Source organism: Lutjanus erythropterus, chromosome 6, assembly GCF_056507025.1.
Source record: "Lutjanus erythropterus isolate fLutEry1 chromosome 6, fLutEry1.hap2, whole genome shotgun sequence".
Classification (NCBI taxonomy): Eukaryota; Metazoa; Chordata; class Actinopteri; order Lutjaniformes; family Lutjanidae; genus Lutjanus; species Lutjanus erythropterus.
Window position 1 is genome coordinate 17360461 of NC_139322.1, and position 23329 is coordinate 17383789.

At 40.9% G+C, this 23329-nt stretch overlaps 1 protein-coding gene across 3 annotated transcripts in view; it reads right to left on the minus strand.

The window, feature by feature from the left end:
- The window catches only part of samd10b (sterile alpha motif domain containing 10b), a 92683-nt gene that overhangs the window by 43396 nt on the left and 25958 nt on the right, over positions 1-23329 (minus strand). For 2 of the 3 annotated variants that reach the window (XM_084720933.1, XM_084720934.1), the window contains one exon: positions 12506-12697. The exons of the other annotated variant lie outside the window; for it this stretch is intronic. In XM_084720933.1, the coding sequence (XP_084577059.1) occupies positions 12506-12697 (192 nt within the window). The remainder of the gene's footprint in view (positions 1-12505; positions 12698-23329) is intronic. 3 annotated transcript variants of the gene reach the window in all.

Genomic DNA, 23329 nt, shown 5'->3' on the forward strand with positions numbered 1-23329 from the left:
GTCAATTTCCAACATTAAATGGATTTCTCCCTCAAATCCCTGGTTTTGTGTGTGCATGTAAACGCAGTCATCGAGACAGAGACGGAATTACTGATGATAAAGCAGAAAGTGGCACAAAACCTCATAAATGTTGCATTCATTACTTTTAAATATGAAAAAAAAGTATCTGTACAACAGGAGAATGTCAGGGCATTCTGAGAAAAGCCTGATTTAATCTCAGACAAATGACTTCTTAATTTCTCCTCCTTCCTCCTCATCCTTGGGGACCAGATTTTAAAAAAGAGGGATTGGAATTATTTGAATGTGGTATCTTAAGTTATATAAGGTCTTTTCCAATGTGTTCATCCATTTGTCTCTTCATTATGCCACTTTCTTCAGATGATTTTTGGCCTGATAGTCTTGCTGTACACTCTTAGAATTAGAGGTTTCAAAAAGGTTCTTCCTGAAGGGTTGAGGTTCTATCCAGAACCATTTGTTTCTGAAGAACCCTTTTTTGAAGAAAGGGTTTATCAAGGGTACTTTGTAAGACTAAGGGTTCCATTAAGAACCCTTTTCATCCAAAGGACCCTTTTCAGAAAGAAAGAGATCTTCAAGGATTGTTGAAATGCTTGAAGAACTCTTTTGTTACGGGTTGTACCAGGGTTCTCTGTAGAACCGTCTGGGTGGGTTTTAGCGAAAACCCTTGGAATATAAAAAAGTTTCCAGTAGAACTCCCTGAGAGTGTTCTAGATACAACACTTGGAATACAAAGGGGTTCTTAGTAGAACCTAGAACCAAGGTTCTAGATAAAATCCCTGGAACATAAAATGGTTCCTAGTAGAACCTCCTGAGTGTATTCAAGGTAAAACCTCTATCTAAAGTGGTTCATAGTAGAACTCTTCTACTGGGAATATAAAAAGGTTAGAACCCCCTTGGTGGGATCTATATAAACCCCTTGGAATATTAAAGGTCCTCAGTAGAACCCCCTGACAATGTTCTAGACAAAACCCTTAAAGTTTTTGGTAGAACCCCCTGGGTGGATTCTTGTTAGCACCCTTAGAATGTGGAAAGGCTCTGGATAGAACCAACAGAGTGTTCTGGGTAGCATCATAACACCATAGAAGGGTTCTCTGTAGAACCTCTCATAGGTTGTTCTGGGTGAAACTTTTCACAGGTGGTTCTGAGTATAATCAGTAGCTGCTTTTATTTCTAAGCATATATCTTCCCATACTTCTAACTAACAAAAGGGGGTGTGGTGATATTAGATACATGCTGTCAAAAAAATGGAAGTAAAAACAAACAGAAGTAAAACGATACCATTTCTTCCACCAACAAGGGAAAACAAGCCTTTTTGAGTCATTCGTATTTCAGACCACTGAGACTGGCTTGTGGGAAAAACACCTGGTTATGTTTGAGAGAAGTGGGGGTGTTGGGGGGGGGGGGTAAGAAATACTTTTTCTCAAACCAGGAGTCAGCTCAAGTGAGCAGTGCTGAATACAGAGTTCACACAGCCATGATGGCGGAATGGAAAAGAGGGTGGAGATGATAAACAACAAAGACCTGTCAGGAATCACTGATGTGTAACCTTTTCTGCCTCTCTCCAATCCGCTTCCTTTCTCCGCACTCCCGCTTTGCCCATTTCTATATGTTGCTACGTCTGTATCCTCTTATGCAGCAGTATCTTTCTTGTTTCTCTCTGTCTTTCTCATTGTCAGGTCTTCGGGGTCGTCGGGACAAACTGAGCCCGGCCCTGATGTAATTACTGCCAGTCAGACTGAGGGGGAGGAGACAGGAGGAAGGAACGTGGGAAGCTAAGCGCCTTGCAACCCTAAAGACCTGCCAATCTCACAGGGAATGAGACAAGAGAAAGCGCGAAAGCGAGAGCAAGACGGACAAGACGGAGGGAGTGAGAGCAGAGCCGTAAATTAGCACCAGATCTGTGCAAACTGACAATAAACTGATGAAACTGTAGTGAGGTAGAAGAGCTCAGCAAGGAGGCACGTTAATAGAGCACGAAACAACTTAATTTCACAAGCTGTTAAAGACAGAGCTTTCCAATTATTAGACAGACACCACCCTACACTCTGAGAATAAGGGTTCCGAAAGTGCTGTTCCTGAAGGGCGGAGGTTCTACCCAGAAGCATATGCCACTGAAGAAACCTTTTTTTGAAGAAAGGGATTATCAAGCATTTATTTGTAAGAGTAAGGGTTCCACTGAGAACTCTTTACATCCAAAGAACGTTTTTGGAAGAAAGAGTTCTTTAAGGCTTGTTGAAATCCTTGAAGAACTCTTTTGTCAAGGGTTTGTAAAGGCTTCATTGTACCACAATGTAAGTGTTTTCAGTGGAACCCCCTGGGTGGGTTTTAGATAAAAGCCTTGGATGACTGTATATAGGGGTTCTATGTACAACCCCTTCAGTGTGTTCTAGAGAAAACCCTTGGAATATAAAAAGGTTCTCAGTATAATAAACCTTCCAGGGTTCTAGATAAAACCCTTGCAATATAAAAAGATTTTCTGTAGAACCCCCTGAATGGGTTCCAGACAAAACCCTTGGAATATGAACAGGTTTTTGGTAGAATCTCATGGGTGGGTTTTTGCTAGCATCCTTGTGCTAGCCAAGTGAAAAGATTCTCCTATGGGGACAAGCCAAAGAATCCTTTACAGTTCTAGTTAGCACCTTCACTGGTACTTAATACACATCAGTGTGAGGATGAAGAAATGCAGCATCATGACTCCCAGGTTCCACTGAAAGCCCAGGCTCTGCCACATCACCAGACCACGAAACCTCCAGCAGCCATAAAACGAAGACAAAGCGCTCATTCGGCAAGCTTCAATGGACTCGATCGGCTTAACCTCCTGGCCAAAAGCGATTAAATATCCATACCTTCAAATTGACATGTCTTTTGAAATGACATTGAAACACATACATCTGCTTTCAGAAAATGCTATATATTCTAAAAGAGACAGAGTAAGGGGATTTAGCTGCGTTTAAGCTCAGTGTCTATGAATGCATTTTTGCATTCTGAAATGATTACCATCCTTACCACTCAGCAGGAGGGGTTATCTGTCACCTTTCCTTGTCTGTCTCAACATGCATTTGATCAGCCTGGGCAACTGCCAAATCTCCTCCGTCCTATTTGTCACTAACTGGTGTTGTATTATCTCTCGCCGCCCTTGCCAGTGACTTTTATCACCTCCAGTCGAGAGAGGGGAGAGAAGACGCGGAGGGATGATGGAGGGAGGCAGGATGAAAAGCAAAAAGCATGATATGTGTCTTCTGAGTTACAGTCAGTGGACAAAAAGGAAATAAAAAGATATGATGTAGTGAGATTTTAAAAGCCCAAGAATCTGTAAACTCAGCCTCACATATACAGTCTCAAATAAAGGTGCTGACTAGAACCACATGCAGTTCTTAAGAGAACCATTTTTGGTTCTTGGTACAACTCTTTATACAGGTTGCACCTGGAACCCTTTCGGGGGTTCTACTTAGAGCAGTGAAAGGTTCCATCCAGAACCCCAGATTAGAGTTTCTACAGAAAACCCTTCTATAGTGTAATGGTTCAGCACAGAACCCTCTCTGGGAATTCTATACAGAACCTTTCCACTTTCTAAGGGTTTCATTTAGAATCCACCCAGGGGGTTCTATTGAGAACCCCTTTGTCTTCCTAGGGTTTCATCAAAACCCAATCTAGGGGGGAAAATATATTTTATATTCCAAGATTTTCATCTAGAACCCACCCACAGGGTTCTAACAAGCACCCTTTTAGAGTCCACGTTTATCATCTAGAACCCACCCAAGGGGTTCTACTAAGTGCCATTTTATATTTCAAGGGTTCTGTCAAAAACCCATCCAGGGTGTTCTACCAAGAAGTCTTTTATAGTCCAAGGTTTACATCTAGAACGCACCCAGGGGGTTCTACAAAAAACTAGACAGACTAGGTAGGGTTTCATTTGAAAACCACCCAGGGGGTTCAACCAAAATTAGATATCTAGGTCTTTCACCTACAACACATCTAGGGGGTTCTATCAAGAACTTTTATATTCCAATCGGTTTATCTAGAACCCAGCCAGGGCGGGAGGGTTTTCACCTATAACCCTCTGAGGGTTCTATAAAGAAACATATTGTATTCAACAGATGAGGCAAAAAAATTAAAAATACATTTAAAAATACAATTTGAAAGATGGATAAACATTTAAATATTTGAGTGTGAGGTTCTCGTGCCTTCAGCCACCCCTGACAAACCCTTTCTTCAAAGACGCATTCTTCAAAAGCAAATGTTTCTGAGTAGAACCCCAGCCCTTCAGAGAGATCCACTTTGGAACATTTATTTCTAAGAGAGAAAATAAGGTAGAGGGAAAAGAGTGAGAACTGTTGGTGGCAGAGGTGCCAAAATCAAGGGCAAAGTGTCAGACAGGTGTTTGTGTGTGTGTTAGTATGTGCGCAGAGGGTAGGTAGGTCAATACGACTCAGCCCAGTGAAGTGTAACCTCATATCACCTCCTCTTGACTGAGCAGCATATCTGCTGTGCAGAGTGGCTGCTAAATCTCAGAGGTATTCCCTTTTGAAAAGGTAATTAAGCGGTTAGGTACGGCAGCCCGGAAGGTCGTTCCAAGCCAAATCCCACAGTAGATTAACATGGCATCACTGGACATTACTCATTTGACTCCAAAAGCAAGCATCTAAATTAGTCCACGTGGACTATTTTGCTGTGTGGGCTTTTTTGTAGAAGTTTGATTTTTGCATAACCTTGGCGTCAACTTCAGGACGCGTGTGTGTGTTTGCCTCTCGCATGAAGGATGAGGGAAGTGGTCTGGCTAATCCACTTTATTTCAGGCGTCACAGAGAGGGTGCCATGGTGCATTTCAGCAGCATGATATTGGCATCAACTCCCTCCCTGCCGAGCACCTCTTATTCAAGTCAAAAGATAAAATTTCTATTTACAGTCCAAGTTTTATATGAAAGAGGAGAGAGAGAGAAAAAAAACACCCTCATCCTCATTCCTCTGTAATCTGCAAAGGGGTGAAACTTCATCATGCAGTGATTTCATGCCTGTGTAACACATTAAACCTGAAGTACTAAATATAGCATCAAACAGACCAATGCTGCCAACTTCCACTATGTCGAGTACATCTAGCAATGATCCAGATTTGTTGCTTCTATATAATGCTGGGGTTAAAGTGAGGGGCTATTTACAACTCTTCCACTCCACCAGGCCCGGTCTTAACCCCTAGAATGAGCCATGAAATTACTCCATTTTGAAAAAGCAGGGGGGGTAAAAGAGAAGAATTCTGGTTGAAGCTTTAAAAATAAATATAAAACCCAGAACCCCAGGGGCTTTTCCCATGATGCATTGCAGTCTATTACCCACTCTGACATGAGACACTGTCGCAGAGGCTGGGGCTGAGGTTTACCTCTCACAAACTATCAGCATCACAGGAGCACGCAGATAGGGGAAACGGGAATAAACAATGGACATCCACGACGGTCTGATTGAAGATAACAACACACCAACTCTCATCAGGACACAAACGAGGGAACTGCCAGCTAAATCTGTGCGAATGATTGTGTGTGTTAACGAATGCCGGCATGCTCATGCATACGTGAATGTTACTCACAATGCCAGCATGAGGACTCACATATCCACACATCTGTATAATCCCTGCCTGCTTTCATTTATGCCAGTGGATCAGAGTAAAGCTACAGTGAGTCGCTATATGCAGCCATGTGGATGGAGGCTGAATTATGGATTTATAAATGCAGGCCTCACAATGCAAAGTGTTGCCCAGAACACAGGTGGAGTTGGCATCTGTTATGACTCTGCTACCGTATAAACTGTAGGGCTCCAACTGCACGCTGGAAGCAGCACAACAAAGGCATTTTGGTAACAGTTTGGTATGAGAAATGCAGGCTTGGGAAGTGATGGATTACGTGTAAAGGAGTTATGCAACTAGGATACAAAAAAGTTAACCGTATTCCATTACAGTCACAGAAAAAAATACATAATCAGATCACTGATACATTCAGTAAAAATGGGGATCAGGAGCGAGGTGACAATTTTAACATGCACATTAAAATAAAGAGTGTGCGCACATTTTAACACCTCACAAGTCTCACAACACCTCTGTGGTCTCAAATGAAACCACAGCTAATCTCTCAGATGCCCATTCATTCTCAGGGCCTTTGTGCTGCCTAAGAGTCTTTTTTCATTTATTTCATGTATTAGGTCGGAGATATACTTGATTTAAGAGGAGAGGAAATAGCTGGACAAACAATTTCACCATATTTGGTACTGAGGTAATCCAAAAGTAACAAAAAGTAATAGAGTTACGTTACTTTAATATTTTGATACTTGGATTACTTTACTGACTACATTTTAACAGGTAATTGTATCGGAATACATTTTTAAAGTAACCCTCTCAATCCTGAGAACAACAAAGGCTTTTTGATAATATTTTGAGAAAAGCCAGGCCGACCTTGGCTTCCTCTGTTTAGTGAGTGGTGTGGAAAAAAAAGGTCCAGCATTGAGGACGGGATGACTTTTATTCTCTAACTCTCCTCTCTTGCCCTCACTGCACTTCCACTGAGACAGACAGAACTATTGATTATCCATCACTGTGTCAGAGAACATACAATTACAGATCACTTTAGATAAAACACATACACACGGTCAGGCAGGCACACAAACAAAGTGCACCTAACTTCTCCACCCAAGGCTGCTGGCTGTCATGTCCACTCCTGCTCAAAGGAGCTCACTGCATGTTTCACACAAGAGGAGGAAAAGGAAGAACGACACGGACGACGTGATGGGATACAAGGGTCTGCCACGGTCGTGCCCTCTTAAGAGGACGGAGAAATGAAGCCCGGGGTAAGTAAAGGAACAGAGAGACAGAAAAACGGGCAACATGACAAGTCACAGTGGAGAGGATAGACATTGAATTAAGCATCAGAGCAGAGCATTAATATTAATTGCATCAGGAAATGAAGGAGGAGAAAGAGGGAGTGAAAAGATGAGTGGATGAGATCACGTGATTGTCTGTTGTTTTCTCCTCTTCACAGCCAAGAACTCATATGATGACAGGGGGAGGACAGATTAAATCTCACTGACAATCGATAATTCAGAGAGAATGTCAGAGGGGAAGGTAGGAGGAGGACAGAGAAGGGGGAAAGAGATGATGTCCAGTAATATGATGTGAGGTGTGATCAGGCTTGATCAAACTGAGGGACTGGTAAAATCGCTGAGTGCATTTACATCTGAACTAGAATCCTGTTATCTACAGTTTTTAGTGTTTGTGGTTATGTGTTGTGCATATCCGGTCTTCAGAAACCTGTATAGCTGAAATACTCTAACTCAATCTTGTGCGCAGATTGCTAACTCAATCTGCAGACTTTTTGGTCAGTAAAATTAAAAATATAATTATTAACAATGAAATGGCCGTTACTAGTTGAAATTAAATGAAATGGAGAAGCTAAATCCAGCAATGTGGTAACAATACATCAGGCATATCATGTACATGACTTCTCATGCCGTAATTACAAGCTCACAAGTTCCACCTGAAGGCACCAGCATCAAAACTGGGATAAAAATGTGCATGTAAACATACCCATAGTGATACAAAGGATCACCAGTGATAAACCTACAAAGAATCATCAATCATCAATCTCCTTTTGGCTTTATTTCAGTTTATAGGAAGTTTTGCCCCATTGCTTATCTGCCCAGTCCACAAATTCACTGTTTTGGTTGTCACTGCTCTCATAGCGTAGTTTTAACCACAACAGACAGCTGTTTTCAACCAAAGATTTCTTAAAACCCACTGAGCACCATCTGCTCAACACCAAACAACAGACAGACAGCACTTAGCAGTTAAAGAGCCAGATATCTCTCTCACGAGTTGGAGGAGACCAAAAATAGAGCTAAAATAAGAGTGAATGTTAAAAATAGCTGCAGGTTCAAGTATTTCACTCACTCAAGAAATATTCATGACTAAATAAGCAACAGTCCAAGTTAAGGTTCAGGGAAAAAAAAAAAAACATTGCCAGGCATGATTTATATGAAGTATAACAATGAAAAATTCAACTAATATGCTTTGTCAAGACTGCGTAGGTGTGGTTTGATCAGATTTGTTTGACGGTGACCTCCAAGGCAACATGAGCAAACAACCCCACAACTGTCTTCGCATTTTGATTCAAGTGTAGTGGTGCTAAATCCTGACTGATGCATGTGAAATGTCAAACTTAATAATATATTAAGGAGCTGGTTGAGAAAACAACAAACTCTCCACGTGCACTGAAACCCAAACTGCCTCTACAATGTTGGGAAGGTCTGTGATTTATAAATTAGTGCACTTGTATGTTGTAATCCACCTACTCTGACCCTGATGATGTGCTCCAGTTAGCAGCATTTGCATAACGAATCCATAGTATAATTATCAGAGTGGCTCTAGAAACCAAAAGCAGCGATGTTTTTCTAATGGAGGCTTAAGTACCAGGGATCTTCAAGGGCACATTCCATCCATGCACATTTGCATGATCTTGTTTATGAGATATTGAATTATTATTTGACAAGCCAGCCTAACTGGTGAGGTAAACAGATGATCAATCTGTTCACACACAGCGATTCTGCTGTTATCATTCACAGCTCATGAAAACCTTTGAGAAATCCATCCAAATTAGCCTGCTTAGGACTTCCAAATGGATCGAGGCATCAGATGGGATGGAGCAAGAAATGTGGAAAATTATATTAAAAGGTCAGGCAGGCAGAGCATAACTTTATGCATGTTTAAACAGTTTTAAATTCGCATGGCACTGGGAAGCACACAAGCAAGCGTTATAAAGGTTAGGCTAAATTGTATCTGGTCTGATTGGTCGAATAATTTAATTTCTGTAAAAGGTCAAATGCAGGTTAACCAATCAAACTCAACATCTGTCCAAAATTTTTACTCTTTGACTTGCACATTCACAATTCAAGATGTCAGATGTTTCAAAGTGAGAGAATGGCGGCATTATGTTCTTCTGTGTATGTTGAATTACCATCATTTCGGCTGTCACATAAAAATAACACATTATTCCACAGCTTTCAAATTTCAGTGCATGCTGTGATCTAAAATGTCTTCACAGTTGGTCTGTCATGCCGACCATTCTCCTCTGTATTCTAGTGGAAAGACAAAAGATGATGGGGGAAATGAAATGAACAGAAGCATATAACTTCTCTGCTTAGACAAGATTGGCTTTTTAAATATTTAGTGTTTGTTTACAGCTGTTCCCCTGAGTGGCAAAATGATCTGTCTGAGTGGATTAACGGATGTTTGGGTACAAAATATTAAAAGCTCTGAAACACTCCGTTTCCATCCTAAGTTAGAACCACAGACTTGATAAAGACACACTCTGAATTAACAGCAGGAAGTAAGTAATTTAGCAGGTAAAACAATGCATTAGTTCAAATATCAAAATCTAATCTTTTGATTCCAAGTGCAATTTAAGCTGATCATTTGGAACCCAGAGCTGTATGCCAGATGGTCTGCTAATGAACTCTAAAGTGATTCAAGCAATCAGACAAACAGGTTTTGCCATTTAAAACAAACAAACTATAATAAAAGAAGCAATTTACACAAGCAAAACATCATAGCTTCTACAGATGAGACTGACCCGATCCAGTATCGGTATCAGCATATGATGTTGACTTAAGGCGCTCATCCGGTAACAGACCGATCCATGTAAATCCCCAACAAGGAAATACTATGTGAAGCAGTGTGAATTTTGAGCTGAATAGCACCTTTCACATCTACTCTGCATTAGCACCTCACCTCATTCATGATTACAACGAGAAAGCAGCACAAAAAAGGCAATTATCAACATACACAACCATGTTCTAAACATACACATCACAAACACATTACAAATACTTGACAAATACATTGCAAAACCTAATTTTTGAACACAGAACAGCAACTTAAAGTCTGCAGTGCATCATGATAAATTATGCAAATTAGGGCCGTCTTTCAGCTATGAGTTAATCCTACAGCGCTCCACAATGGTTTAAGAATGCCATTACACAAGTTACATTACACAAACTAAACAAGCTTTCCATATGTTGAAAACTCTGAATGGATGTGCAACAAGTTTCAGAGTTAAGTTTCAGCCTCATGTAAACTTTTGCATAAAAACAACAACACCAGTATCAGCAGATAACCAAATTCAAATAGTGGAGTCAGATCAGAACTGAAATAGTGGGTTGTGCATCTCTAGTAGTTTCTTGAGATTGCAACACAAATACCTTCAGTGATAGCCTGCAAGGCTGTCCGGCAGGGATCCACCACACTCTGTCTGCTGATCATAGAGAAATCAGATCCCTTAACTCTGTATGTTTGTCTTGAAGGGGATTGCCGCCATCTGCAGAGGTTAAACTCGCCCAAATGGATGGAGTGGAGTCTGTGCACAACTTCACACTCACACTGCCGTAATGAGAGTGGACTAGAGTTCATTGTGATTGTTACATGTGGTCTGTAAATCGATGTGGTGCACTCACGCTGTGGCCTGGTGTGAGAATGGGATGTGGTAGTGGTTCAAGCACTCAATAGCTTATTGAGTGTCCTTAAACCATGACTATCACACGACTACCCCAGTTTGTTCGCGCATGTGTATCAGAGCTCATAGACCTCTGTGACATATTAGAGAAGAAATGTCTGAGCAATGTAGTGTGGCAAAAATAACAACCAGTCGATAGCACAAAATGTACACTCACACACACAGAGACACACACTTGCACAAACAAACACAAAGGTTATTGAGCACCGAGGGGTTTGCAAACAATGAAGTGAATAAATGACCGTTGCGAGAGTTAGTTGATAATCTGCTCTACGCCATCCTTGCACCCACACAAACAGACCAGGATGAGGGGATAAAAGAAAATAAAGAGCGATGAAAAAGAGGAGGAAATAGGCTTATAGAATGGGCGGAGAGCTGGTGGAGGAAAAAAAAACAGATAAAAGTTAATGCTCCACAGAAGCTGAGAGGTAAACAGAGAGAGAGTGAAAAGCACGCAGGGGAGAGAGAAGGGAAATGTGCCAATGAATTGGAAGCGGAGATAGACAGGGAGAGAATGAAAATTGCAAACAGGGAGTTAGTTTGTAGATTCGTATGCAGCATGAATGATTAGAAACAGCGGTGGTGGTGCTGGTGGTGCTGGTGGAGATAGTGGTGGTGGTTCTTCTGTCAGCCAACTGAAATATTTCTCAGAGCTTTGAAGTTTTTAAATTTGTTGTGCTCCTGAGTGATGTGATCCGGGAGTTTGCCTCTAATCTTTTCTGGAGGGGAGCGGAAGAAGAGAAAGAAAGAAGAAAGGTGGGTAGAAGATGCAAAGGTTGTGGCAGGGGGCCACACAGAGAGGCTTAGGCAATACCACCGAGGCAGGTGAGTGGAGTATTGCAGCACTGCCACTGGCAAAAACTATCAAACAGAGACATGAAATAACTGCTCTCTTTCCTCTATGCCTCATTTCAACAAGCACCAGAAGATGTACACCCGTGCCTGGTTGCATAAACCACTTTAAGTTTCGAACTTGAGTTTGTCCCCTCAGCAAAAAGGCCCTAAAACTAAGTGGTTCACTTAGCAGTATTGGATAAAGCCTCTTTAGATGTGTGGGCAGGGTTGTTCTAATAAGGATTCATTTAAAAATTCAATTAAATCATGGTATGATGCACAAAAACTTAAACTAGTTTAAAACAGAAAGATTCAATTTCAACCTCTCTGTAAAAGTTTAATTTTGTCTTTTGCCTTTTACTAGCCAGCATTATTCAGTTGTTCAATGGTGTTTGCTAGCCAGCTAAAAAGTTAGAAAAAGTTATTCAGCCTCATTAGCCTACTCATGATGACTCAGCAGAGAAGCTTTCATTTCTCCTCCTTTGAGAAAAACTTGCTGGCTGATCAACTGGAGTGAAACAAATAAAAACATATACTGGAGTTTATTTATTATTTTGGTGCAAGATTTAATCTAGATTTAGGGCAAAAACTAAAGTGTTTTAAAGTTTTTAAAGTTTTAAAGAGAGGTTTAAATTTAATCTTAATTAATCTAGTTTGAAAGTTTGGTGCAACATAATGTAAACTAAAAACATGCTTCAATATGGGTTAATAATGAATCCTTGTCGGTGCAACTCAGCTTTAAGGATTAAAGGGTTTCCCCTAACAACATTCTGATGAAACTCTTAAGGCATTTTTATGCAACTAATTTCTTCCTTGAATGAAAATTTAAGGGAAACCTTTTCTTCTCAAGTGTGCAGTTTTAGTGTGAGTTTGAAAGGGGTACATCCCCAAAATCAAGATTTTCTCAGCAGTTGCATCTGAAGCAGCAGCAGCAGCAGGTGTCCTCGGGTGAAGACTGAATGGTATGTGTGCACAATACAGTCAGTCATGTTTGGTTCAGGCCCTTCAGGAGCTGCCTTGTTTTCAGTCTAACAGTGAGACAAATTAGCTCACACCTGGGGGCACTCGCCCATTCTCCCCATCTCTGTCTCCACTCCCTGCAGTCCTACCTGTCTCTGCAGGTCTCTGCGGCATGCTGTGTTGATTGGGGGTCTGTCTCTCCCGGCTTAATTGCCATGTTATCAGCTCCACTCCTGCACTGCCACTTTGCCCGAGCCTTTCAGTGAGACGGACATGCCAATTACCCCTCCTCTGCGCACACACTTGTTCCTGCTCACTCACATGGTTTCCTGAAGCCGCTCCTGTCAGGTAGCATAGCAGACAGCAGCTGGTACAAAGCGGGCAGTTTTTGGATGAAACAGAGAGGCGAATCAAAGCTCTTTGTAGCCCGTTATGCACACATGCAGACAAAATACACACATCAATACACAGAAAGTCCCAGCAGGAGCTTCTTGTCCAGGCCGAGAGATCCCGAGGGACCCTTTGTACTCCCCTTTCCCTCTTCATCCTTTACTCTAAACACTTGCACACTGTCTTCATCTCTTCTCTTATTCTTAAACTACCTCTCTACTTATTTCTTCATGGTTTTCTTACCTTCCCTTTCTCTTAAAGGCACAGTTCAACATTTTGGGATATACCCTTATTCCCTTTCTTTCACGCTGAAGAGAAAATTCACACCACTCTTATCCCTGTGCACTAAATATGATTCTAGAGCCAGCAGGTGATTAACTTAGCTTATGATAATGTGGTAATTAGTAAGCTTTAGAGGGGCTTGTACCATAGGGGGAATTTTAGTAACACTTTCTGTGAAGGTCGGATCTAAAATGTATTAAAAGCTCAGTCATAAGAAATTAAAAGACATTAAGGTCTCATAAAACTCTTGTTTAATGATGTAAAATGTTAACAATCATGCATAAAAAGTTATAACAAGGGTTATGAAGTATTACAACATTTGTGGACAAACAAAACACGATGTCCTATAAAATCAGTGTCAGTGTTTGAAAGAAGAATCTGGGCCGTGGGTTACACAGCACATTATAACTACCATCACTTTGGCCAGTTATAAAGGCAAATAGAGATGGAATAATGTTTTATAACCACTGACAATATGCTATAACTGTTTTGTAATGCAGTATAATTTATCATTTATTTTAATAATTTTATCATGCATTATCAACATGACCTTCATAGAAAGACTAGCTCTTTCCCCTGTTCTTTGTTTTTTATATTAATGATATAATACATTTAATCAGCAACAGCTGGTTTTAGTCTCCCACATATGAGTATTTGTTTCTTTTCACTATAATCTATCAATATTTTATTGATATGGTGATATGCGATTAGATGACATCTTAGATCTTTATTGTTATACTGTGATATAGCATGTGTTGTCTTTTCCTGGCTTCATTATAGTAAAGTGATGTAGTTTTTTAAACCTAGCAGACTGTTCTAACTGTTCTTTTATTAGTCTTTTTCCCTACTTAGCCATTACTGATGATAATTTATCAAAAAACTCATCATGTTAATATTTTGTGATAACACCAATAGTCAACCCAACAATACTGTCAAACTATCTAGGCGTTTGATCAGACTATTATGATATTTTATATTATTATGTTATTTTAGAGAAAATGTGTATATCACAACATATATTCTAAATCACGGACTAGCCCTAAAAATATCAAGATACTGTTCATGAGCCAGCATCCCCTATTCCCGCTTTTCACAGTGGTGCATCTTTGTAATTGCATACATAGTATTTGCGGTATGAACTGTTGAAAACCCCCAAAACATTTAAATGTGGGGTTGTCATTTTTCCAATTTAAAATGCTTAAAAGTTAACGTATTTTGGAGGAAGATACTTGACTGTTGGGTCTCATTGCCAGGTCTTCAGTACTTTAATTTTAGGAATTAGCAATCAACTAACTCACTAAAAGTGATTGGCCAAAGTCTCCTGTCATGAGCTACATTTTCTAAAGCCTGAAAACAGAGCCAAGATGGAGCAGAAGTCTAGTTTTCAATTACATTACATTATGCTTAAAGGTAATTAAGGAATGTTTGCCAAAAACATACTGCCTACCCCAGCTTTAATTAATTCATTAGAAAAAAATGTCAAATCAATACTGTCGAATCGATAATTAAAATAATTAATTATTGAATTCGAATCACATCAGAAACACCGGTAATATCCATATTGTATTTTAAATAGAACCATCTCTCTCTGTGTCTCTGTGAAGCCGATCAACTAACAATCTGACTTATTAGTGTAACTGAACCATCCAACAGCTCCAATAGTAAATCTCTTTAGCACTCACTACAGTAATAGTCAGTGTAATTGGGTGATTTAGAAACTACTTCCTTTACCCATTTACTGAGGCAAATACATCACAGCACCCCATCAATGTCAGGTTTTCAAACACTATTAGCTCTCTATTGATAACTCCCCTAATGTTGACTTTCTAATGACGCCAGATGTTTCATAGACAGCACAGTGAAGTAGAGGCTGCTCGGGGCTCGTCTTTACAGACCCACCAATTAATCAACCTCAGTGTGTGTGTGTGTGCATCCATGTCAACCTGTGTGCGCACTTGCTTGTTAATGCTGACACCGCCACTTCTCATGGCGCGTGTCACGGTGATTTCAGCAGTTCTTTTCCAGCATAGCAGCGCCAAACCAGCTCTCATTCCCCGCTCTCTCTTCCACTCCACTGAACCATTTCCTTATTATCACCCAGCCACTCAGACATCACAGACAACCGCACACACACACCCACACAAACTTAAACACACTCCAATTATCCCACAGACACATCATGTTAACAATGAGACATTAATAGCACATGCGTGAGCAACCCCGTGTACTCGCTTTTTTGCTTTCTATGTCACACACACCCATGTCTGAGCCATTACATCTACTCATATTAATGCACTGGGCTGATCGTGGACCATTTTCACTTTAGATGAGAGAGGACAAGGGAGAAGAGCTTTATTATCCAACCCTTAATTATTTCACTTTCAGCCAAATTAGGTGAAACTCAAGTCCAATCCCTCCTGATATCACTAACTGCACTTCCTATGCTGTCACCAATTACAGAGGCCTCCAAACCAGTTTAAAAAGTTTCAGATGATCTATCTTATCTCTGGTATCCATTTTGAGAAGCTTTTCTTCTATCCATTGACGACAAAGAGACTCTTGCAAACTTAATACGTGACTTGTGTCGGTTTTTATTCCCAGCTGAAAATCTTTCTGGGCGCCACAGTTGGTGACTCAGCCCGCAAGAGCAAAAACGTGCGCGTGCTTACACAGACACGACTGCATGCATGTATGTGTGTAGAAGTGTCTGCTTGTGTGTGTTTGCTCCTGCCAAGACCCAAAGCCTGCAGAGCACCAGTGACCTGATATGTAGGGCGAGACCAAAACGCTGGGATGACAGCTTAGAGCCCGCCCCCACTAACTCTGACTGACAGCGCTGTAACCTCGGCTGCCTCCCGCGACAATAGTTCGGTCTTGCTACCACTTTAACGTCTGTCATTCCAAGCTCAATATAACAACTATTTCTGGGGCAAGGTCCTATAAAAGCATCTTAACAAGACTGGAGGACAAGACAAAACCAGATGAAGTGGAATGAGGAGAAATAACTTAGCTTTTAGGGCAATATATTGAGACGCTGACAAACTGATGGCTGTTTATTCCTTAAAGCGACTGTCAAGATCTGCAAAAGTCTTGCACAGCCCCCGGTGCATGCACAGTCAAAATATACATGGCTGTACATGGATCACTACAAGCTTTTTCTGTCTCTTAGTCCCACAGCCTTCGTGGCCAAAGCAGCACTTAGGCAATCACATCCCGCTGCCTCTATCTCCCACTTTTACAGGACAAATCCCTCCTAATCTACGGATAAGGTATCACAGCCACATGTCTCAGTGGATTTCAGCAAAATCAGGTCAAAAGGGTGCAGACACTCAAAAGAGCATTATTGTACACAAAGAGTGCAGAGTCACACTATGTTTTCCCACCATTTGATGTAAAGGTAGCAAAATACCAAAGCAAAGGTTTAAAAGACCAATGTGTGCGTTTTGCAGGAATTTATGGGCAGAATATCACAGAAATTGAATATAATATCCACAAGTGTGTTTTCATTAGTCAAAATAAGAATCACTGTGCTTGCGTCCTTCACTTCACTGTGCTTGCGTCCTTCACAGTGCCACTGCCAGGCTGCACCATCATGTTTCTTCAGAAGCATGTAGTGTAATCAGAGTTTATATTAGCTAACATTGATGCCGCTTTATATACATAAGCTACATAGGCAATTCAGTGATTTTTTCAGCTATAATCCTACACACTGGTCCTCTACAAATCCAAAGAAAATCAGGGTGAAAAGGAAGACACTTGCACAAAATAGTGTGACGTATGTCTGTTTTACGAGCTAAATGTCTGTTCTCATCCTGTCACTACAGTAACATTACCTTTGCCCACAAACTTGTGATTTTTCATCCTTAAGTTAGTTACTTCACTTCTCATAGTTTGTGCTTACTGTTAAAAGTATTTAACATTTGTTTTGTGTAGTGTTTTTGAGCATTCTGATAATCACCTCAGTGACTTAGATTATTATTAGGAATGTTATAACACTGCTAGCTATAGCTAGGCAGCTGGCCATGTCACCGTGTTAGACATAAAAATAGTAGGGCGAGGAGCGAGACAGGTTGGACATCAGAGAGGCAAAGGGAAGAAACAGGGTGCACAGCCAGAATATTTTCACATGTAACGCAGTGAACTGAGGCTTTAATTAACCAAACAAAGAGTTGGTGATTAATGTAACAGTGAAAACACAAGCCAACAGGTTTCTGCTGAGTTTTATTTTGTTTCTGTCAACTTTGAATGAAGATGACATCAAAAGCTAGCTAGAAAACGTTGCTACTGGTAATTTGAAACACTGAGCTGATTATCATATTAATCAAAAACACTACATACAAAACAGTTAACACAATTAAACATATTTACCGAGCTAACAGTGAAAACTCAAGTAACTAACTTCATGAAAAATCATGAATTTTTAGGCAATGATGTTTCTATAGCACTGACAGGAAGTAAACATGCAGCTCATGAAATGGATATACATTGTGTGAGGAGAATTATATCAAAAAGAAATTTAGGTTTAGGAGTCAGCTTTTTTAAATCAAGACAGATTAAAAGGGAAAAAATTCTTTCTGTAAAATATGATCAGTAGACGTTGTATAAAGAAGCTGACTCTGGCATCGTAGCCCCAATCTCTTTTTTGGGAATGAATCATTTAATAGGTTGTCAGGAGGGTGCACATGAGGTAGTGGGTTACATTTAGGCTAAAAGGGATCTCTTCTGTTCAGCCTCCAGGACATTTTCTGGGCCGTGACATCAAGAAAATCAGAGTCAGTTCTTATTTGTGGCTGAAAGGCAGAAAATCAGATTATATGTACACGCAAACAGAAACCTGCACGTCACATTAAACTACTCACATATTCATCCATGTCGCCTGAGCATGTTATAAATCTCTGCAACATATATTCACCGTGGCGTGAGGCATTTCTCGATAGTGCCATATGGCTGTTATATATAGCTGAGCCAGAGCTTCCCTTGGGCTCAGTGAGTTTGGGGAGGGAAGAAGGGAAAAGTTTGTGAAGTGAAAAACTCACATTTTTAATGAGCATACATGCAAAGGATTGTGGGACTGGGGAGGGTTTTTTTTCTAATGTCACTCCAGAGAGATATACTATAGGGGAATGACAAGAGAGAGCAGAGAGCTGAGAGAGCTGAATGTTGCAGGAAAATGAGTGGAAGAGATAGACGTGAGAATGAAGAATAACCCTGAAAAACAGACAACAAATGCGGCGAATGCGTGAGAAAAAGTAATAATGTCGGGAGACTGTTAGTTCCCGAGGTTAAAGAGAGTCACAGAGAGTTGAGCTGAATTTAAACAACTCTCTCTCCCCACCTTAGCTGTGGAACTGACACGCTGACACTTGGCTGCCTATTGACATGGTAAATTGAGGGCCCATTTGAGCAGCGCTGTGACAGCCTCCATAGACCCTGTCAGAGCCGTATATTCACAGGACACTATTACAACTCACATCAGGGGACACAGCAAGAGAGGAGAGAGAGACAGTACAGCAATGTGCACAAAGCAGTATGCAGCAGAAGGTGAACCGTATGGAGGTAGGACGTGTTTTAAAAAAGTGTGAAATATAGGCTGGAGCAGCAGGAGGAGGAGCAGAGAGAAAGGGAACAGCTAAAAGGGCTGATAAGAGGGGAAGACAGAAAGCAAAATTGATTTCTATTTTTGGAGGGAGGTATGACCGATGGGTGGAATGAGTCTAAAACATGTTCAATTTCAAAGTCTCAAAGTTACACACACACACACACAAACACACACTTGGGGATTTTTGTATATGCATAAACTATAGACACAGATCATGCTACTAGATTGCAAGTGGCAATGTAATTGCTTTCGCAGTGGCTGAACGTGACTTGTGCTCCAGAGTGTGCAAGGGTGTCTGCCTTGTTATGGTGTAGCTGGAGCCATTAGCCATTTGGTTTAATGGGCAATCTGAGCCACAGGCTCCACTGACCCCCAGCACTTTGTAGGAGGAGCAGGCCAACCTATTAACAAAGAGTGAAGAGCTCCAAGCTTACCCTATCACACGGGGCCACACTTAATTAGACTGTTTGTTTAGCAGAGCCTGATGGGAAGGATGGCGAGCGGGGGGAAAGGTTGACTGCTCTCCTTGAAACTGCTGGCTGAAAGACATCTGGCCAAGGATGAGACGGAGGACGCAAGGATATTAGTGGAACACGGCCTCATCACGTTTGGCGCCATCTCTTTTTCTCAGGACAGATGGTTATGATGATGGGGGGGGGGCAATGGAGAGTATTCATAAATTGTGAATTAAGTCATTATGATTCCACTAGCACAATTGTTATTTGTGTCTAGAAGGAAACCCTAGATTTGTGAGACTCTTTGCACATGCACAATTGGCTCAGCACAATCCACTCAATGACATTTTTTTTAGACTCATGTGACTTGAATATTGGCTATTATTTTCATTTTTTTTTAATTATCCATCATAGTTTGGTTAGGTTTAGGGACAAAAAGTACTCTGGTTGGTGCAGGAACAAAAACTACTAGGCTGTGTTTAGGAAAAGATCATGGTTCATGGTTAAAACACAGTGTTTAGGAAAGGGGTTCTGGCAGTCACTTTCTTGAGGCAACAAGTATTAGCCAATCACAGTGCAGCAGTAGTAGCCAGTCACAGCTTTTGGACACAAACACGATTGACCCTTCACTGAGCCCCTCCTCTGAACAGCAACTGTCCAGTTGTAGGTTGGCAACCATTACTTGCTGGGATATAGTTTTAGCCTAATTAACATTACATCATTTATGCAGCTGTTAAATAACTTTAGATATTTCAGACCCTTTTACAAGGTTCTTATCTTAAAATATGTGAAGTGTAGATATGAAAAAGACTTCTGAGCTGACTCAAGCATTTTAAACATTAGCTTTAGCTTACATGAGCTAGCCACACCTTTGAAATCTGTTGGCTAGAGTCATTATTTTAGCTGACAAAGTTAGAAATGAGAAGCTACTTTCATTTGTTTTATTTTCTGAAGACCAAGTGATTCAAAAGTAAATGCCACCGCCACTGTTATCGCTGTAAACTTCAGTGATTAAGAAGGGCTGGGCTTAACAAAGGGCCAATTATGGCCTAAAGTAAATGCACACACAAATTCTTTACCTGAAAGGCCAAAACACATTCATTAAGTTGATTGAACATGTGCAGGATGTAAAAATACAGCAAGCAGGAGAGGGAGTATGAGTTTATGTGCATTAATTCAGTAAGTAACAACAGTGTGGTACATGAGGGATACAACCCTTGTATGAAATTATACCTAATTAGTGCAATCCTTCGGAAAAATTACATCTCTCTTTTTCATCCGTCCCTGCACCCTTTCAGACCTTCTCCCTTGATCCCTCTCCCTGCGCAGAAGGCTAATTAAAGGAGAGAAATTGGATATGGGCCTGTGCGCACTCTAATTCAAGGAAGGAAGGAGGGAGGAAGAGGGGTTGGGGGGGAGAAGTCGGACCCGGGACAAGGGCACTGGATCAGAACGGTGAAGCCTTGTCATTTCTGGAAATATTAAAGGGATGGCAAGGTTAGCAGTGTGGGCAGAGTGGATGAGGCGGCTGAAGTGTAACGCCTCAGAACAGAATCCAAAATCCACCACACTCTGCTCCTGTTAATCCACTGCTGATTTTGCCAGAGTGGACTCTCTTCTTTTACCACTTCATCAGCCTGTGAAAGGCCTGTAGGACCAGAGTGCAAATGTTTATCTATTTAATCATCCTCTGTCCTTCTCACCTCTCCACACTGTGTCAGAGGTCAGCTGGTCTGAGAGGACCACTTGACAAATCCACTAGATCAATAACTCATTCTCCATCAACACCAACTCTCTAATGGAGAGAGTTGGTGTGCGTTTGAATGAAATTGATTATTGCATTACTAGTGAGCAGTCCTAAGTGCCGTCATTCTGAGATAGATTATTATCTATCAATCCCTTTAAGGATATTTACTGTTTATTGTAATTTTGCACTTATTTCCATTATTTCCATTTGGCACTTACTGTGCTAACTAATTTAATTAATTTTAGATCTGAGAAAGAGTCTGTTTCATTAACCAAGTCAGAGGGGGCAAGAAAATTACTTGTTTGTTTTCTCATATGTTGTTAATCTGTTGGGTGGAGGAAAATTATGATATTCATTACACTTTTGTATTTTTGTATAAGTTGTAAGTTGTATAAATCCCTCTGTGGCTCCAGAGGGAGCTGTCACTTGCGACAGATTGAAGAGGAAAGAAACCTGGGAGGTGTGGAGTTAGAAAGAAGTGAGCCCACCAGACTGCTGTAGCCCGCTCCTCTTCTTAAACTGAAACAAGAGGCTAGGGTTTCACACAGGACATGAACAGCGGCTTTCTGGTAGAAACAGACATGCAAATCACATGCAGAGTTTCAGAAATCCAAGTTTACCATCTAGACAAACTTCTTTTCACAAGAATGTGTAGAATGAAAAAAAGGACCTATCATTTGTTTTGGACTATCCATCATGAGTGAAGTAATATTAAAGGAGTTCAATACTGAATTGGTGGCACAGGTTTTAAACAAAATGCCAAATTAGCAAAACTTATCTGGAGTTTATTGACTGATTTCCTCGGTTAACCTTGACCAACTGAATTTACTTGTGCATGCAAACAATTTTCCTTTGCAATGAATGATTGCACCGGTGTGCTGATTTTACCTGCTGATAAAGTGGTTTAGATAATGTGACTAAACTTTTGCTTTGTTTCCAACCCAGCACATAAAATTCTTATAGCAGAACTTGTTATAAAAATGACATCCCCTTATCACTCAACCGAGGGAACAATTTGTGAGCATTTTTCATGCCAAGCCCCGTGACAAGACATTAAGGGAACTTCAGACACTATACCAGTTCATAAAAACACATCCCTCCCTGCCTCCTCTTTCCCTCTGTCCATTTTGTCTTGATTCCTCTTTCTGCCAGTCTAAAATCCACGGGCTCAGGCCAGGTGCAGCTGCAGAGCTGCGGTGGATCAGAGAGTTGATGATGGATGACAGGAGGGTGTGTGTGCATGTGTGTGTTTGAGAGGATTCTCCATGCATTATATGAAGTGGCACACTCCCTGCTGTGAGGAGGTAGGGGATAAAGATGGACAGGGGGAAAGAGGTTAACAGCTTGCACGCTCTCTCACACGCAAACACACACACACACATAAAATCACTCTATAATCCCACAGTGCCACTGTTACTGAGAGGGTTAACACACTATTACCGCATTACTTTACCACAGAGGCCAGAAACACATTTGGCTCCAACACCAATTGCGCCAAATGGACGCTGTCTCCAGCAGGCGACGTAACACATGCCAGGAAAACGACAAAGGGTGTATTTGTCTGTGTAAAGCAAACAATCCACACGCCCCCGCCTCCCCATCGTCCCACCCACTGAGGTGCTGGCTCCTCTTCTGCTTCATCTGCATGTTCACACACACAAACATAAACACACGCATGGACCAAAAACTCACATGCACACAAACAGATAGGAATCCTGTGGCATAGCAGGAGTGCCGCACTGGAAAGAGGAAATTATTTCACAGTTGACTGAGCACACAACTGAGTGACCTGATCAGAAGAAAGGGTGTGTTTGTGTGCTGTGGGGGGTTTCAGGAAAGGGTTAACAATAGTCTAAAAGGTTGACAGTTCCTTTAGACAGAGAAAAAGATCCTCGGTTGACGTGTAATTATTTCTAAATAAGAAAACAGGACAGACAGTTGTGTATTTTTCAAAGATGATTTTTAGATGACTACAAGGAAGAAATATATCCTATACTCTCCTCTAATGGCACTAATATTTTTCAGATTCAGATCTGCTTTATTTTACTGTTTTGTGTTCACTTTCAGCTGTATAGGAGTGTTACATGACTGCTGATGAAATTGCTTCTTCATGCTAAAAGCTCTTAGATAACAAACGCCATGGGACTTTTTATTGTGAAGAATTTATATGAAAGAAAATGTTTTATAACCGCTTGAGTCAAGAAAAGTAAGGGTGACAAGTCTTCACTGACTTTGTGGAAAAGGGACAAAACATTAGCAGTTGTCATGTTTCCATTACTGCTGATGAAAGCTGAAGCCGATAAATGCCCGTGACTACTGCAGAGTCATCTGACCCAGGAATGACTGCAGGCTGTAGCCTTTCCCGCTAAAAAAAGGCTCTAGAAGAGACTTTAGAAGAGACATCAGTGTTTTTCATTCTTGTCTTATATCAGTGCAAACACATAATATGTCATTTCTGTTGCTCGGGGTCTCTTGCATCAAAACAATAATAAAAGATGTA